Source organism: Rhinoderma darwinii, chromosome 7 (assembly GCF_050947455.1).
Source record: "Rhinoderma darwinii isolate aRhiDar2 chromosome 7, aRhiDar2.hap1, whole genome shotgun sequence".
NCBI classification, from domain to species: Eukaryota; Metazoa; Chordata; class Amphibia; order Anura; family Rhinodermatidae; genus Rhinoderma; species Rhinoderma darwinii.
Window position 1 is genome coordinate 2073523 of NC_134693.1, and position 19484 is coordinate 2093006.

The 19484-nt window shown below is 47.0% G+C and overlaps 1 protein-coding gene across 1 annotated transcript in view; it reads right to left on the reverse strand.

Moving 5' to 3' along the window:
* DMAP1 (DNA methyltransferase 1 associated protein 1) overlaps positions 1-19484 on the reverse strand; it is a 56361-nt gene that overhangs the window by 24790 nt on the left and 12087 nt on the right. Inside the window, exons 2-6 of the mRNA XM_075832040.1 lie at positions 18774-18883; positions 17256-17347; positions 14589-14784; positions 1134-1292; positions 1-45 (exon numbers count right to left, since the gene is read on the reverse strand). The exon at positions 1-45 is cut by the window's left edge and continues 123 nt beyond it. Of these exons, the coding sequence (XP_075688155.1) occupies positions 1-45; positions 1134-1292; positions 14589-14784; positions 17256-17347; positions 18774-18875 (594 nt within the window). The 5' untranslated portion in view covers positions 18876-18883. The remainder of the gene's footprint in view (positions 46-1133; positions 1293-14588; positions 14785-17255; positions 17348-18773; positions 18884-19484) is intronic.

Consider the following 19484-nt stretch of genomic DNA (forward strand, 5'->3'; position numbering starts at 1 on the left):
GCAGATGGCGTAATAACGATCCTTCAGATCCTCCGTTGACCTTTTCTGGGACACCAAAGACCGTGAGATCAGAGAGAAGGCATTGATTAAAGGGGAACTCCACCTTTCATTATATTCTGATGGAGGGCGAAAAACGTGGGTACTGTAGTCCCAGCACATTAACCTGATATCAGTGGGGTTCATCATCAGGGACTGTAGAACCAAGAAAATCCCCCTAACACTAAGCCCCACCCCTTCGGCACTAGGCCCCACCCCTTCGGCACTAGGTCCCACCCCTTCGGCACTAGGCCCCAACCCCTTCGGCACTAGGCCCCAACCCCTTCGGCACTAGGCCCCAACCCCTTCGGCACTAGGCCCCAACCCCTTCGGCACTAGGCCCCAACCCCTTCGGCACTAGGCCCCACCCCTTCGGAACTAGGCCTCAACCCCTTCGGAACTAGGCCTCAGACATTATTCTAAACTGTTCAGCACAGGAGGAGTTCAGTGTCTGTCCAAACGTACAGTTAGTTTACTAGATGCCAGGAAGAAAACGATAAAAGCTGCCGGGCTAATATTGCAGCTCAGCCCCAAACAAGGGAACACCAGACACGCGGAGGAGAGTGGCGCTATTTCTGAGAGTCTCATTTTAGACATGCAGCTGTATGAGCGACACATTTTTAATGACAGATTTTTAGCCTCTGGATGTAAACAAGTATCTTCCATTCACTGACAGCAAGTCTAGATCTTGAAAATGGTGGAGTGACATCCAGAAAATCTATGAAAAAGTTACAGAACTCTGGATTAGTAATTCCATTTGATTTACACGTAGTGCGAGGCCCCCCTGCACGTAGGTCTGTTAACGCTTCTGACTGGTGGATAAAGGTTCCCCCGATGTCACGGATTGGAGACGTTCTATTTTCTCGGTGGTTATTCGTTGGCAGCGCCTAATCCGCCGTCTTACGAGAAGATTCACAGGAGACACATGAATCAGAACAACTCATGGATTCAAAATGCAGAATCTTTCTGATCGCCGCAGAGATCGGTGTCAGCCCTCAAACAACCTGGGATAGTGGGAAGTATCGGAGGACCGGCAGATATAGTGACTACCGGGTCTCCCTGTGCCCCTCCCCCGACTCGCCATCCGTAACGCTTACCTTGAACTGCTGGTGGTCGTAACGATCGTGAATGACAATGAAGCGCAGGTCAAACCGCCGACAGAGGTCAAACAAGTGGTCAGTCTCTGCCTTGGTCCAGCCGTCATCATGAAGATACATCTGATATTCCTGCTCCGAGTATACGGGGATCTGCACCGTCTGACGAGAGAGGAAACGCACATCATAAGAGAGAGGACAGCCGCTCCTAATGAGACATCGCAAACTCCCAGCACAGATGGGAAATGTTATCTCCCCGAGGTCTCTTATCAGCCAGCCATTCAGGGCCGGGAGAGTGACTGTAGAGCGGGTGAATACAATCTACTGCTCCCTGTTATCAGTCAAATCAGGTCATCTCTGTCACAAATCTCCAGAGCTGAGAAACATTTATACATATCTGTGTGACTGATATCAGCCGCTCCTCTTATATCACTCCAGCACTATTATATCCTCCAGACATTACATCATGTGTGACTGATATCAGCCGCTCCTCTTATAACACTCCAGTACTATTATATCCTCCAGAGACATTACATCATATGTGAGTGATATCAGCCGCTCCTCTTATAACACTCCAGCACTATTATATCCACCAGAGACATTACATCATATGTGTGACTGATATCAGCCGCTCCTCTTATATCACTCCAGTACTATTATATCCTCCAGAGACATTACATCATATGTGTGACTGATATCAACCGCTCCTCTTATATCACTCCAGTACTATTATATCCTCCAGAGACATTACATCATATGTGACTGATATCAGCCGCTCCTCTTATATCACTCCAGTACTATTATATCCTCCAGAGACATTACATCATATGTGACTGATATCAGCCGCTCCTCTTATATCACTCCAGTACTATTATATCCTCCAGACATTACATCATATGTGACTGATATCAGCCGCTCCTCTTATATCACTCCAGTACTATTATATCCTCCAGAGACATTACATCATATGTGTGACTGATATCAGCCGCTCCTCTTATATCACTCCACCACTATTATATCCTCCAGAGACATTACATCATATGTGTGACTGATATCAGCCGCTCCTCTTATATCACTTCAGTACTATTATATCCTCCAGACATTACATCATATGTGTGACTGATATCAACCGCTCCTCTTATATCACTCCAGTACTATTATATCCTCCAGAGACATTACATCATATGTGACTGATATCAGCCGCTCCTCTTATATCACTCCAGTACTATTATATCCTCCAGACATTACATCATATGTGACTGATATCAGCCGCTCCTCTTATATCACTCCAGTACTATTATATCCTCCAGAGACATTACATCATATGTGTGACTGATATCAGCCGCTCCTCTTATAACCCTCCAGTACTATTATATCCTCCAGAGACATTACATCATATGTGACTGATATCAGCCGCTCTTCTTATAACACTCCAGCACTATTATATCCTCCAGAGACATTACATCATATGTGACTGATATCAGCAGCTCCTCTTATAACACTCCAGCACTATTATATCCTCCAGAGACATTACATCATATGTGACTGATATCAGCCGCTCCTCTTATATCACTGCTGTACTATTATATCCTCCAGACATTACATCATATGTGTGACTGATATCAGCCGCTCCTCTTATAACACTCCAGTACTATTATATCCTCCAGACATTACATCATATGTGACTGATATCAGCCGCTCCTCTTATATCACTCCAGTACTATTATATCCTCCAGAGACATTACATCATATGTGTGACTGATATCAGCAGCTCCTCTTATAACACTCCAGTACTATTATATCCTCCAGACATTACATCATATGTGACTGATATCAGCCGCTCCTCTTATAACACTCCAGTACTATTATATCCTCCAGAGACATTACATCATATGTGTGACTGATATCAGCCGCTCCTCTTATATCACTCCAGTACTATTATATCCTCCAGAGACATTACATCATATGTGTGACTGATATCAGCCGCTCCTCTTATAACACTCCAGTACTATTATATCCTCCAGAGACATTACATCATATGTGTGACTGATATCAGCCGCTCCTCTTATATCACTCCAGTACTATTATATCCTCCAGAGACATTACATCATATGTGACTGATATCAGCCGCTCCTCGTATAACACTCCAGTACTATTATATCCTCCAGAGACATTACATCATATGTGACTGATATCAGCCGCTCCTCTTATAACACCCCAGTACTATTATATCCTCCAGAGACATTACATCATATGTGTGACTGATATCAGCCGCTCCTCTTATATCACTCCAGCACTATTATATCCTCCAGAGACATTACATCATATGTGTGACTGATATCAGCCGCTCCTCTTATAACATTCCAGCACTATTATATCCTCCAGAGACATTACATCATATGTGACTGATATCAGCCGCTCCTCTTATAACACTCCAGTACTATTATATCCTCCAGACATTACATCATATGTGACTGATATCAGCCGCTCCTCTTATAACACTCCAGCACTATTATATCCTCCAGAGACATTACATCATATGTGTCTGATATCAGCCGCTCCTCTTATAACACTCCAGCACTATTATATCCTCCAGACATTACATCATATGTGACTGATATCAGCCGCTCCTCTTATATCACTCCAGTACTATTATATCCTCCAGAGACATTACATCATATATGTGACTGATATCAGCCGCTCCTCTTATAACATTCCAGCACTATTATATCCTCCAGAGACATTACATCATATGTGTGACTGATATCAGCCGCTCCTCTTATAACACTCCAGCACTATTATATCCTCCAGAGACATTACATCATGTGTGACTGATATCAGCCGCTCCTCTTATAACACTCCAGTACTATTATATCCTCCAGACATTACATCATATGTGACTGATATCAGCCGCTTCTCTTATAACACTCCAGCACTATTATATCCTCCAGAGACATTACATCATATGTGACTGATATCAGCCGCTCCTCTTATAACACTCCAGTACTATTATATCCTCCAGAGACATTACATCATATGTGACTGATATCAGCCTCTCCTCTTATATCACTCCAGTACTATTATATCCTCCAGAGACATTACATCATATGTGTCTGATATCAGCCGCTCCTCTTATAACACTCCAGCACTATTATATCCTCCAGACATTACATCATATGTGACTGATATCAGCCGCTCCTCTTATAACACTCCAGTACTATTATATCCTCCAGAGACATTACATCATATGTGACTGATATCAGCCGCTCCTCTTATAACACTCCAGCACTATTATATCCTCCAGAGACATTACATCATATGTGTGACTGATATCAGCCGCTCCTCTTATATCACTCCAGCACTATTATATCCTCCAGAGACATTACATCATATGTGACTGATATCAGCCGCTCCTCTTATAACGCTCCACTACTGTCATGTGCGCCACACTGGGGGTTATTGGCCTTTTAATAATAAACTAGGTGTAATGATGGGGGTAGGGAAACGGACAAGTGAGCCCTAATTTACCCGCCACTCTGTCCCTGCCTACTTGCAACGACCCGCCCTAGGCGACGGGGTACAAATGGGCGACGGTCCCTACGCTCAGTAAGTGCAAGAGACAAACAGACAAGGGAACACAAAGCAAAGGGAAATGGGGCAGTTGCCCACGGCAACACCGTGAGCAACAAGAGTGGTGAACGGGCCGAGTCAAACCAGGAGTGCACGAGGTACCAAACGCAGAGCAGGAGAGTAGTCAGTAAGCCAGGGTCAGTATGGAGCAGGATCAAATAGTTAGGAGCTGCAGCAGGGCCAGGAAACCAACAGAGAAGAATCACAAGCAAAGGAGGAACAGGAAAGGCAGGTATAAATAGACAGAGGGCGGGAGCTAGCTCCGTCTGGCCAGGCTGCGATAGGCTCTCCCACTCCTAAGCCTGCCATCCTGAGTGGTGGAAGATGGAGTCAGTCTCACAGACATAGAAGCAGGTGCAGACTGATTACCTATGGGCGTTAACCCCGCTGTGCCTGGCAGATCCTTTACACTAGGCTTGAAACCCTGGTAATGGCTCTTAGAAAGTTGGGCCTTGTTGACACGGGGTGTATCTGATGCGTTTTTGACGCATTTTACACCCCAAAAAAACGCATGCTTTAAGTTTCCAATTGACATCAATGGGAAAACGCATTACGAGACGTTTTTAACGTGCACATTTAAAAAAAACGTGTTGTGTAAAAGAAAAGAAGTGTCAGGTCAATCCATGGCACGTGAAACGTGCCCAATTCCCATAGTCAATGGGAGTCCTAATTACACACAAAAAAAACGCTATGAAAACGCCTGTATTTTAAAAAGCGCTTTATAAAAATGACACCTTTACAGGACGTGAGCGCCGTGTGAACAAGGCCTAACATTCAGTCTGTTCATTGTGAGACGTATGAGGGCTCGTCTACATGTAATGGATTTGCTGCGTATTTTCCATTCGGAATTGCAGACAAAAAATACGCAGTGAAATACCGTAGCAGTAACGTGGGCGAGAGTGAACAAATGTCATCCACACGCTGCGTAATATTCCTGCAGCGGGTCAATCATTACTGCGGAAAGTGGACGGATCTCCTGCGTTTTACATAAGACAAATCGCCATCAAACCGCCTTGAAAAAACGCAGCAAAATCCGCACTACTTTCCGCAGTAAAAAAACGCATGAAATGGTGCAGATTTTCTGCAGCAAATCCGTTACGTGTGGACAAGCCCTAAGGGTGCGGACTCTCGGGTCGGTATGGCCGCAAGTTGATTGTTAAAGGCCGCGCAGTGTTGTGGGTAAAACGCCAAATTAATTGCCAAATCTTGCCACCGTAGGGGTCTATTCACACTTATTTTGTGCGATTTTCACAAGATGGCAAAACATTAGTTTTGCAAAAATCGTGCATTGTGGTCACAATATGTGAATAGACACTAGCGCTGGACACACATACACACACACACACACACACACACACACACACACACACACACAAACACGTACAAGCACACACACACGTACGTACAAGCACGCGCACGCACACACACACACACACACGCGCACACACACGTACAAGCACACACACACGTACAAGCACGCGCACACACACACACGCACAAGCGCACACACACACACACACACGTACAAGCACGCGCACAAGCACGCGCACGCACACACGCACACACACGAACAAGCACGCGCACACACACACACACACACGTACAAGCACGCGCAGGCACACGCACACACGCACGCACACACGCACACACGCACGCACACTTCCCGCAGTCGCTGCTTTTTACCTTTAAAATGTATTTGTACTGTAAGAGGTGATAACTCGCTGTAAGTTTCTGTGTCGTACAAGACCCATGTTATAGCAATGCCCATAGATGCGGTAACTGCGTCCCGTCCTCATGCCACGGTCACCTCTAGACTTGAAAGTGATGAGCGGAGAAGTAAGTGCCCCCCTGGTGAATACATATTCGGGACGGCAGCTGGGATGGTTCCAGTTGCAGCCTAAGAAGCGCAGCCGCAATCCTCGGAGTGCTGATCTGTAAAATGTGCAGAGACAGGTGGTCTGGTCCCGCGAGGAGGTGGCAGATTACAGAGGGTGACGGGAGGGAGGGGGGGCGCCTGTTAAGGTTTGGCATCGCTGGCACAGCACGGAGGTCGTCTCGTCTGTGTAACCGAACAGCAGGAAATAAACAGCTGGAGAAGATCAGCAGGACGACTGAGCTCAACAAGATCCCCGAGCAATCGGCAGCATCATGAGGATCAATAACACAGCCGCCGCCGGCATCACTGCAGCGCCTGCCATCTCTGCACAGGGGCCGCCGCTGCACCCACCACTGTCCGGGCGCACAATATACGGGAACAACTCTGACCACTACTCTGCTCGCCTCTTACTCCACGGGTGACTGCCACTTTAAATATACAATCCTAATTTGGCGGCTACCTTTGCAGCCACATATCCGACCGCTAGAGTGCTTGGCATGGGAGATTTCAACATGGTGGTAGATAGCAATCTGGACAGGTTCAGTGCGTCTTCTGGGCAGGGCTGGACATCCTCCACGGTATCAGTCCTGGGTTTACGGTTTGATGAAATGGGGTGGAAGGATCTCTATAGATATAAATACCCGACGACTACAGTGTATTCCTGTCACTCCCTGTCCCGCATAGACTATACGGTGGGAAACTCTCTAATTGTACTATTGGTGGAATCAATATCTTATAAATCCAGGGCAGTATCTGATCTCCAATGGTGGCCGGCTTCAGCATCCCAGGCCCTTCACTGCCTAGAAGTTGGAAAATACACCCCTTTTGGCTGACCCTGATAGGCCCACAGGATGGGATCCCTGATCAACTGGAGGTGTTTAACATGGAACAGAACACATTGCCTGGGACACACTGACAGCGCATCTTAGAGGGCGTCTCCGGTCCACTATTTCATACATAAAAGAGGACTCCTCCCGAACAGAGGTGGAGAAACAATGCGCGGCTCTAGAGGGTGAATACACGGCTGACCCCACTGACACAAATAGGGACCAATGGTAACAAATGGGGCGGCAGTACCGGCTACTGCTGCAGGAGAAGGCACATAGGAAGACAGGTTTTGCACTGAGCAACCAATCCAGTCAAATGTTGGCCCATTTAATCCATCAAAACTCTAAAAGTCCGGCTATTCTTCACATTCACAGCAGCTCTGGGGAATGTTTGACTGACTCCCAAGGCAGAGCCGAGGCATTTGTTCAGTTTTACAGGGGGCTCTCACAATCTAGGTATGATAAGTCCGAGCTCCAGTCGTATATGGATGGTATCTCGTTCCCTAAGCGGAGTACGGAAGGTAGAGCGACCCTGGAAGAGGCTGAGACTGAGGATGAGATAAGGGAAGATATGAAAGATATGGCAAAGGGGAAGGCACCGGGTCCTGATGGGATCCCTATAGAGGTATACCATAAATATTCAGAGCATCTCATTCCCTCACGGTCTGCGATGTTCTCGTATGCACTTGAGAGGGGGCAGTTACCTGACAGTATGTATGACGCCACTATTATTGTCCTGCTGATGCCAGACATAGACCCCGTGGAGTGCGGCTCCTACCGCCCGATATCACTACTAAACAAGGACTACAAATTACTTACTGAAATATTGGCAAACAGGTTGAACAAAGTTATTTCCCAAATAATTCATGAGGACCAGACGGGTTTTGTGCCAGGGAAATCTACCTCAGACGACATCCGGAGGGTACAGATTCTCGCTCAGGGAAAGAGATGAAGGCTGACTGGGCGATGGCGTCTCTGGACGCTGCGAAAGCTTTTGACTCCATTGAACGGGTATATCTGTTGGAAACTTTGGAGAGGTTTGGGTTTGGACCACAGTTCCTTAGATGGATTTAAAGCGCCGAGGGCACAAATTCTGGTGAATGGTGTACTGTCCCCATATTTCCGGCTACAGAGGGGTACTCGGCAGGGTTGCCCCCTCTCCCCATTGCTTTTCGCTCTTGCTATAGAGCCCTTAGCTTTACGTACACGCCAACACCCTGGATATAAGGGGATTAGTTTGGGGGGTAGGGAGGATAGGATTGGCCTGTATGCAGATGACATGGTTCTTTTAGGTAACGCTGCCCCTGGCAATCACCACCTTGGAAATCTTTGGGGGGTTTTCTGGCCTTTACGTCAACTGGACCAAGTCTTTTTTTATGCCATTGCAGGGGCGGGATGGCGGACGTGTTGCACGGCTTAACGGTGGTCTCCTCATTTAAATACCTAGGAATTGTTATAAATCGAGAGCGTGGGAATGATCGTGCCAGTAATGTCTCGCCGCTGCTGGAATATAGAAGGGTTACATTTCGGATATGGCGCGCTCTTCCCCTAGCGGTCACGGGTAGAATAAATGTAATTAAAATGGTCATCCTTCCTAAATGTCTCTATATCCTCGAACATGCAGCGACGCCAGTGTCCAAAACATTTTTCAAACAGAGACAGGCCTTATTTCCAGGGTTTATTTGGGGTTCCAATCGATCGAAGCTCAGTCTCACTACTCTGCAGCGCCCCAAAACATTAGGTGGGGCAGCCTTGTCAGATCTTTACTATCTGGCGGGGCAAATAAGATATCTGAAAATCTGGGTCGCCAATATGGCGTTGCCAGATAGAGAACATCACCTGGCGCTCCATATGCATATGTCCGCTCTGTGGCCGGTATTGGAGGGGTCCCTGACCGAAATTAAAAATGTATTGCCCATCCATAGGGTGGCGTCCCAGGTGTGGAGGGCTGCGAAGAGCATATACAGTCACTCTGGAGTACAAATTGACATGCCATTATGTCTAACCCCCTCCTCCCCCAGTTGTCGGTGGAACTTGCTCCCCCCTTTTGGATTCTACACGGGATATGTACTATAGGGGACATGTATAATATTCTTAAATCATTTTCACAGGTGGTGTCAGATTTTGCAATACCCAGGACTGCCTCTTACAGATATCTACAGCTGCGCCATGCTCTTAATGCCCAATTCCCCTCCACTGACACGGCATTCACTCGGCTTCCCCTGACAGGCCCCAGAGGTCTGATATCCGCTATATACACATCTCTCATTACAGCCAAGGTAGCCAGTACACCCCTGATGGTCAAGGATAAGTGGACTGCGAGGACACCTGACCTTGCGGAAGAGGACTGGGGTGAGATCCTATATATGTATCGCCAGCTGCCAACAATAGGGTGATACAGCTGTTCATAGTTCATCAAAGCTACCGGACACCTGTTAGAACGCAGAAAATGGGTAGACCCTCGTCCTCCCACGGTGGCAGGGTGGAGAGCACTGGTGAACTCGGTTATCCCGTATGAGAGAATAATGTATAGACAGAGGGGTTGCATTGATAAATTCCATGGGATATGGGAAGCTTGGTGTGACTGTATACTCCGCACAGGTATAGCGACCTCCGTAGGTCACTGACACACGTCTGAACATCTGGGGTGATGGACCTAAATCATCGATGCAAACTGTTCTGATTGGTCTCGGCTATTGTTTCCAGTATTCTTGCTTTGTTATTCTGATGGATTCTAGACTCCTGATAACCGTCTGATTACATGTACGCACCTCTCCTGATCTGTAACGTTGGAGCGTTAAAGTCTCTCACCCATATCTGCATTGTATACTGTATTATGTGTATGGTGTGATCGCATTTGTACTACGATTCTTCAATAAAACGAGTTTAAAAAAAATATATAGAATCCTATGTACTCCCTATATATTATATACCAACTCTATATTACACTATTATATACCCCTATATATTACACTCCTATATATTATATACTAACTCTATATTACACTATTATATACCCCTATATATTACACTCCTATATATTATATACCAACTCTATATTACACTATTATATACCCTTATATATTACATACTAACTATATATTATATACCAACTCTATATTACACTATTATATACCCCTATATATTACACTCCTATATATTATATACTAACTATATATTACACTATTATATACCCCTATATATTACACTCCTATATTATATACTAACTATATATTATATACCAACTCTATATTATACATTACGATACCCCTATATATTACACTCCTATATATTATATACTAACTATATATTACACTATTATATACCCCTATATATTACACTCCTATATATTATATACCCCTATATATTACACTTCTATATACCCCGATATATTATATACTAACTCTATATTATACATTACGATACTCCTATATATTACACACATTATATATACTCCATATTTTACGCTCATTATATACTTCCTATATCTTGCAGTCCCTTATAGCATAGCTGGATTCAGATTTTCCAGGTTGTTCCCACCACTAGAGGAAAGTTGTCCGTGGGTGATGTACGAGCGCTGCCCGACACAGATCTCATGGCAATGTCAGGTCTATGGGAAACGTCCGAAATAGACGAACCAGGACTGTCCCCCATGATAAGTGCCGGGCATCCGACCCCCACCAATGTCTCCGCAGACCGCAGAGCGCTCGGCCAGTCTTCTGTAGATAATCTGCAAAGAATGAAGAGTTCTGCGACTTTCTGACAGACTTTACTACGACTGGGGTTTATAAATCTCGCAGGAGTCGCCTCTTAATACATTTGCTGCATCTTCTGCGGTCTGTGCGCCAGAAAAGCTGGCGTAAATTATAGTCAATGTGTTGGGTCGCACGTAGCCACGCCTCCTTCTGCCAAGCTCCGCCCCCTTTTCAAAATATTAGGAGTGAATGGCGCAACTGCATCAAAAGTTGAAATTTTTTGGCAAACTGCGACTTTTGACACATTTGTACACCCGAAAAACTAGTGTATAAAAGTTGATAAATTCCCCCCTTTGTGTTTCAATTCCATACCATTTTCAAGATCACTGCTTGCTGACAGTGACATTAAAGCATACATAAAAACATTGCTGATATTTAGTAGCTGAATCATCTTCCAGCTCACACAGGTGAACAGCCTATTACACTGTATCTGACTCTCCATGCAGCTGTGTGAGCAGGACTAGGTCAGGATTGGTTTTTATATTGAAAATGGTAAAAAATTGATATACAAAGTATATTAGAAAGTTGCAAAAGTTTTATACCCTTATTAACATGACTACCATTATTAACCCTGGACAAGCCCTTTATTCCCCAGCAACAAATATCAGGAGTGAAGAGCGGCGCAGCGGCCAGTGCGGTGACGACGCAGCGTCTCAAGGTCCGCAGCAGAGTCCGCCGATCCGACTTGTCAAACACAGAACCTTATATATTATTTATGTCTAATTATACGTTACACAGAGAAAGTGGAGAGGACGCCGTGAAATAGAATGTCCTAATCCAACAGGAACACGTCAGACGTAAACATTTTATAAACTCGTCTGTGGAGTTGAAGGACAGCGCCAATCTGCAAACCGCGGCACAAATCACCATCAATAAACACAATCCGGAAACATTCCTGCACGACACATCTACAATAAAAATATCACAAGTAGCCGATTAAAAAACTCCCGTTTTGGGTACACAGATCCATCGCAGAATTACGGGTCTCCAGTTACAGACTACAAACCCGAGTGGTCGGATCCTGCGGTCGTGCCCCTCTTATCGCTAAACGAGCAGAGTAACACGTGGCTGCCGCATCAGACTACACAGGCATGGTTTAAAAATGATTGAAAAAAAAAGGGCATAAATCTTTTACTTCCTCGCCATTTTCAAGACCTCCGCTTTCTGTCAGTGAATGGAAACATTCATTTATTACTTTCAGAGGCTGAAAACAACCCCTTCATTTGATCCTGCGTACACAGATGAGGGCTTGTTTTCAGTCTAGACAATCCTCTGTGAGCTAAGCAGCATGGACACCAGGCTGATACCTTCGCTGACACATTGTAACAAACCGGAGAGGAGAGAGACTTGTACTGCTCATGTGTTTAGATAGATAATCTCCTGCGACGTAGACTGCATACACTGTAACAAACCCTTAGCTGTGCGAAGTATTAAAAGGGCTTTTCCGAGATCCCAATAAAATTCACTGACTGAAGGAAGGAAATGTCTAAAAACAACACCTGATAAACCCGCCGCAGCTCCAGCAGCACCGCAGAGGCCAGAGAGTGGCGGCAGCAGCACCGCAGAGGCCAGAGAGTGGCGGCAGCAGCACCGCAGAGGCCAGAGAGTGGCGGCAGCAGCACCGCAGAGGCCAGAGAGTGGCGGCAGCAGCACCGCAGAGGCCAGAGAGTGGCGGCAGCAGCACCGCAGAGGCCAGAGAGTGGCGGCAGCAGCACCGCAGAGGCCAGAGAGTGGCGGCAGCAGCACCGCAGAGGCCAGAGAGTGGCGGCAGCAGCACCGCAGAGGCCAGAGAGTGGCGGCAGCAGCACCGCAGAGGCCAGAGAGTGGCGGCAGCAGCACCGCAGAGGCCAGAGAGTGGCGGCAGCAGCACCGCAGAGGCCAGAGAGTGGCGGCAGCAGCACCGCAGAGGCCAGAGAGTGGCGGCAGCAGCACCGCAGAGGCCAGAGAGTGGCGGCAGCAGCACCGCAGAGGCCAGAGAGTGGCGGCAGCAGCACCGCAGAGGCCAGAGAGTGGCGGCAGCAGCACCGCAGAGGCCAGAGAGTGGCGGCAGCAGCACCGCAGAGGCCAGAGAGTGGCGGCAGCAGCACCGCAGAGGCCAGAGAGTGGCGGCAGCAGCACCGCAGAGGCCAGAGAGTGGCGGCAGCAGCACCGCAGAGGCCAGAGAGTGGCGGCAGCAGCACCGCAGAGGCCAGAGAGTGGCGGCAGCAGCACCGCAGAGGCCAGAGAGTGGCGGCAGCAGCACCGCAGAGGCCAGAGAGTGGCGGCAGCAGCACCGCAGAGGCCAGAGAGTGGCGGCAGCAGCACCGCAGAGGCCAGAGAGTGGCGGCAGCAGCACCGCAGAGGCCAGAGAGTGGCGGCAGCAGCACCGCAGAGGCCAGAGAGTGGCGGCAGCAGCACCGCAGAGGCCAGAGAGTGGCGGCAGCAGCACCGCAGAGGCCAGAGAGTGGCGGCAGCAGCACCGCAGAGGCCAGAGAGTGGCGGCAGCAGCACCGCAGAGGCCAGAGAGTGGCGGCAGCAGCACCGCAGAGGCCAGAGAGTGGCGGCAGCAGCACCGCAGAGGCCAGAGAGTGGCGGCAGCAGCACCGCAGAGGCCAGAGAGTGGCGGCAGCGGGCACGTCATCTCCGCAGCTGGATAAACAAAGAGCGAGCCGAGCGCCCATCAGGCCAGTATAGGGTCGAATGTTATTTTTTGCCATTTCCTGTAGTCAGTGAATTTTATTGGGTTCTCGGAGGACCCCTTTAAGTTTGTAGGGGCTTTAGAACTTCTGGATGTAGAAATATAAATGTTTCCAAACACTGACAGCAAAAATAAATCTTAAAAACGGTGTTGGAAAAAAAACATACATTATTTTAACGCTGCAGAATATTGTATTATTTACATAGGACTGCACAAGCTGCTGGTACAGGATAGATTACTGCATGACAATATCGGGGGCTCCGGACACTCACAGACCCCCCCCCTCTTATACAAAGATAAGCAGCCTCAGAAGTCTCTGGCAGCGGCGCCCCTCATCTCCACATGCACAGTCCCCGGGGTGATAACTGGCAGCCAGGACATGATTTGCCCGGGTACATACAGACTATGACAAGAACAAGATTTGGGGTACGTCCACACACTGAGTAATCACTGCAGAATTTCCGTTGCGATAATCCGTGTGAAAATTCCTTCGTGTTTTACAGTAGCAGCAAAGTGGAGGAGATTGAAGCAAACCTCATGCACAGACTACTGAAAAACACGCAGAAAACGTGCGGAAACCGTCCTGCGGTGCGGATTATTAATCTGCAGAATTTCCGCAAGGAACATTCTGTTTACGCCGGGTGTGGACGGAGCCTTAAACCGAACAGAAGATAAAGCAGAGGCCGCACGTACCTTATTAAACCTGGCAAACGGGTAGTCCTTCCCTTCCTCTGAGGCCCGTCTCCAGTGGTAGAATACGGCTCCGTCCTTTCTTGCCGGGTTGGTAAACGGCATCCACTTCCAGGGTCGCACCTTCTTACAGCCCAGCTTTGCCTTGACCGTGCGGTATCCCTGTGTGGTGTCACTAGGAAGTAATGGAGGAGCATCCCTGCAGCAAGACGGAGAATAGTCAGAAGGCGAGCGCATATATCAGCGCCCCCTGCCTGTAATAAAGCCCAGGACCAGCCGGAAGGACTAACGTTCCACAAGAAGGAGCGCAGTACGCAGCTTATAGTCCTAAATAGTCTGACACTATATTCGTTAGGCGACCAACATCATTTTTGCGTCTGCACTCACTATTCTGCTGGTGGAGTCACTGTGTACATACATTACATTACTTATCCTGTACTGATCCTGAGTTATATCCTGTATTATACTCCAGAGCTGCACTCACTACTCTGCTGGTGGAGTCACTGTGTACATACATTACTTATCCTGTACTGATCCTGAGTTACATCCTGTATTATACTCCAGAGCTGCACTCACTATTCTGCTGGTGCAGTCACTGTGTACATACATTACTTATCCTGTACTGATCCTGAGTTACATCCTGTATTATACTCCAGAGCTGCACTCACTATTCTGCTGGTGCAGTCACTGTGTACATACATTACTTATCCTGTACTGATCCTGAGTTATATCCTGTATTATACTCCAGAGCTGCACTCACTATTCTGCTGGTGGAGTCACTGTGTACATACATTACATTACTTATCCTGTACTGATCCTGAGTTACACCCTGTATTATACTCCAGAGCTACACTCACTATTCTGCTGGTGGAGTCACTGTGTACATACATTACATTACTTATCCTGTACTGATCCTGAGTTACACCCTGTATTATACTCCGGAGCTGCACTCACTATTCTGCTGGTGGAGTCACTGTGTACATACATTACATTACTTATCCTGTACTGATCCTTAGTTACACCCTGTATTATACTCCAGAGCTGCACTCACTATTCTGCTGGTGGAGTCACTGTGTACATACATTACATTACTTATCCTGCACTGATCCTGAGTTATATCCTGTATTATACTCCAGAGCTGTACTCACTATTCTGCTGGTGGAGTCACTGTGTACATACATTACGTATCCTGAACTGATCCAGAGTTATATCCCGTATTATACTCCAGAGCTGCACTCACTATTCTGCTGGTGGAGTCACTGTGTACATACATTACATTACTTATCCTGTACTGATCCTGAGTTATATCCTGTATTATACTCCAGAGCTGCACTCACTATTCTGCTGGTGGAGTCACTGTGTACATACATTACATTACTTATCCTGTATTATACTCCAGAGCTGCAGTCACTATTCTGCTGGTGGAGTCACTGTGTACAGACATTACATTACTTATCCTGTGCTGATCCTGAGTTATATCCTGTATTATACTCCAGAGCTGCACTCACTATTCTGCTGGTGGAGTCACTGTGTACATACATTACTTATCCTGTACTGATCCTGAGTTACATCCTGTATTATACTCCAGAGCTGCACTCACTATTCTGCTGGTGGAGTCACTGTGTACATACATTACTTCTCCTGTACTGATCCTGAGTTATATCCTGTATTATACTCCAGAGCTGCACTCACTATTCTGCTGGTGGTCACTGTGTACATACATTACGTATCCTGAACTGATCCGGAGTTATATCCCGTATTATACTCCAGAGCTGTACTCACTATTCTGCTGGTGGAGTCACTGTGTACAGACATTACATTACTTATCCTGTGCCGATCATGAGTTATATCCTGTATTATACTCCAGAGCTGCACTCACTATTCTGCTGGTGGAGTCACTGTGTACATACATTACATTACTTATCCTGTACTGATCCTGAGTTACATCCTGTGTTATACTCCAGAGCTGCACTCACTATTCTGCTGGTGCAGTCACTGTGTACATACATTACTTATCCTGTACTGATCCTGAGTTACATCCTGTATTATACTCCAGAGCTGCCCTCACTATTCTGCTGGGGGAGTCACTCTGTACATACATTACATTACTTATCCTGTACTGATCCTGAGTTACATCCTGTATTATACTCCAGAGCTGCACTCACTATTCTGCTGGTGGAGTCACTGTGTACATACATTACATTACTTATCCTGTACTGATCCTGAGTTACATCCTGTATTATACTCCAGAGCTGCACTCACTATTCTGCTGGTGGAGTCACTGTGTACATACATTACATTACTTATCCTGTACTGATCCGAAGTTATATCCTGTATTATACTCCAGAGCTGAACTCCCTATTTGGAAAGGTTTTGGAGCTCAAATCTCCAAGTATCCCATACTTTTTCAGTGTCTGCACAGCGCTACTTCTGTGATTTGCATTCTGGGTAGTGTTGTATTACACCAGGTTCTGTAGTCACTGGATGTAGGTATAACTAACTGCCCCCTGCATTATAAGAGCTCTGCTGTTGGGGTAAGGGGGAGGGGTTTTGCTGCTTCCAATAATAACCAGACTTGTGAGTGCAGGAAAACCGTTCTGAACGCCACAAATCCTGTTATCTGCTCGTGTATAATCTTGAGTGATGGGATTACATGGACGCGCTGCTCACTTTTTGTCGGAGTAGAGGAGCGCGTACACCTCTCGGTGCATTCCCTCCGGTCTCTTGAACGTGAGGGTCTCAGAAGATTTCTTGGACTTTTTCTGTAAGAAAAACGGAAAGTGTTAAATCACCGATCACAAGGCAACACGAGAAGACTGTCAGGGCCGGATTCCTGACCTCTGCTGGTGACGCTTCATACTGCACTTTGTGCTTTAATCTCAGTCTTTAGATCTGTCAGACAGAGGACATCCTCCTATACATTCAGCGGCTGGACAGCGAGTCCTGCTCACACAGCTGACAGGTGGATCTGTGCCCAGTCTATGGGGATCTCTGAGATAAACGCAGCAATGAAGGAGTCTGCAGTCCTGGCGGCTCAGCTCACAGAGCGTGGTCTACAGTAACTGTGATTGCTGCCTCTGAATCTCAGCAAGAGTTCACCAAGTATATTAGGACGTCATTCATATATACAGCGATTCAGCTTGATTTACAGACAACTGGAAAACCTCTAATGATTGTACAGCGAGAGGTTCTGCTACTTTCTATTACATTCGTATATCATTTCTCACCATTTAAGATCTCAGCTTTCTGTCAGTGAATGAGATTTATTGTTTACACCCAAATGCTAAAAATCTAGTTAAAGGGGATTTCTAACTTTTTTCTATAATGCGCGCAGTTCCCAAACGTATGCAAAAACACAATCATATATTTATGTCATCGTTCTGTCGAGGTAAATGAGAAGTGGCGAGGGGACGTAGAACCAGCCGCGCAGGATTTGTACAGTAAGATTATTATAATTTGTTATCGTTAGATAATCGCCGCACATTGGCCATTAGGTTTCGGGGTCTCTCTCATATCAAGCACTCAGTTGTGAGAAGTATTATCTCCCTGGATGTAAACAAGAATGTCTTCATTCACTGACTGCAAGCAAATGAAAATACTAAGTGCTAATGACAGCAGCAGCACAAATCTCTACTATCATTATAGTTTGTTACAATGTTTAGGTGCAGGCGAGTCCAATATTAGGTCTCGAAAAAGTAAAGAAACAAGTTTCTGTTCACTGACAGCAAGCTGAGATCTTAAAACTAATGACAAGCTGCAACACGTTAAAAGCCAACAGTGGAAAAGCAGATTTTCACTTTCCTGCGGTCGAGCTGTTCCCCATCTCATGAATGTGCGTAGTGGATATGACGCGCGCTCAGGATATACGGGATAAACGGCGGTAATGGCCGCTACATTGCCCATAATCACGGCCCACGGGCCCGGCTGTTGGCAGCCGCAGGAATTCATCCACACTTTTGGCCCGTGCTGTGGGAGCACGGGCCGGAAAAAGCAGAAGGCAGGACATGTCCCATCTTAGGTGCCAGCCTTGTACGCCCGGACACCTTACCGTAAATAAACAGGAACGTTACCGTGGACAATAGAGGTGAATGGGAATGTAATCGCGGAACGCAGTTACGGATGATTATTACGGTCGTGCGCACGGGGCCCAATAGTGAGACGCTATATAGACCCGTCATCACAACTCACCTTGTCGGCATTTATAATGTCCTTTTTGCTGATTATTCCGGTGCTCTCGGACTCCACCCCCCCCAGCTCCAGAATATCCCGCACATCGGCCCCGGTCGTCATGATTTATACTGAAGAGAACAGAGAAAAGTAGCGGCGTGAGACGCGGCAAAACATGTAGAGACCATCGCACGTGTACAAACAGACTGAGAGCGAAGCGGCAGCAAAGTAACTGCAGAGTAGACAGAGCGCCGCGCCGGACACACACACACACACACACACACACACACACACAGATAGACAGAGCGCCGCGCCGGACACACACACACACACACACACACACACAGACAGACAGCCGCGCCGGACACACACAGGTACAGACAGAGCGGCGGACACACACACACACGACAGAGACAGAGCGCCGCACACACACAGGTACAGACAGAGCGCCGGACACACACACATACACAAACACACGAGTACAGTCATAGCGCCACGCCGGACACACATATACACACACAGCGCCGCGCCGGACACACACACGGGTACAGTCATAGCGCCGGACGGACAGACGCACGCACGCACGTACGTACGTACGTACGTACAGTCAGAGCGCCGCGCCGGACACACACGCACGACAGTATAACGCTATATACACACACAGGACAGTATAACACTATATACACAGGACAGTATAACACTATATACACACACAGGACAGTATAACACTAT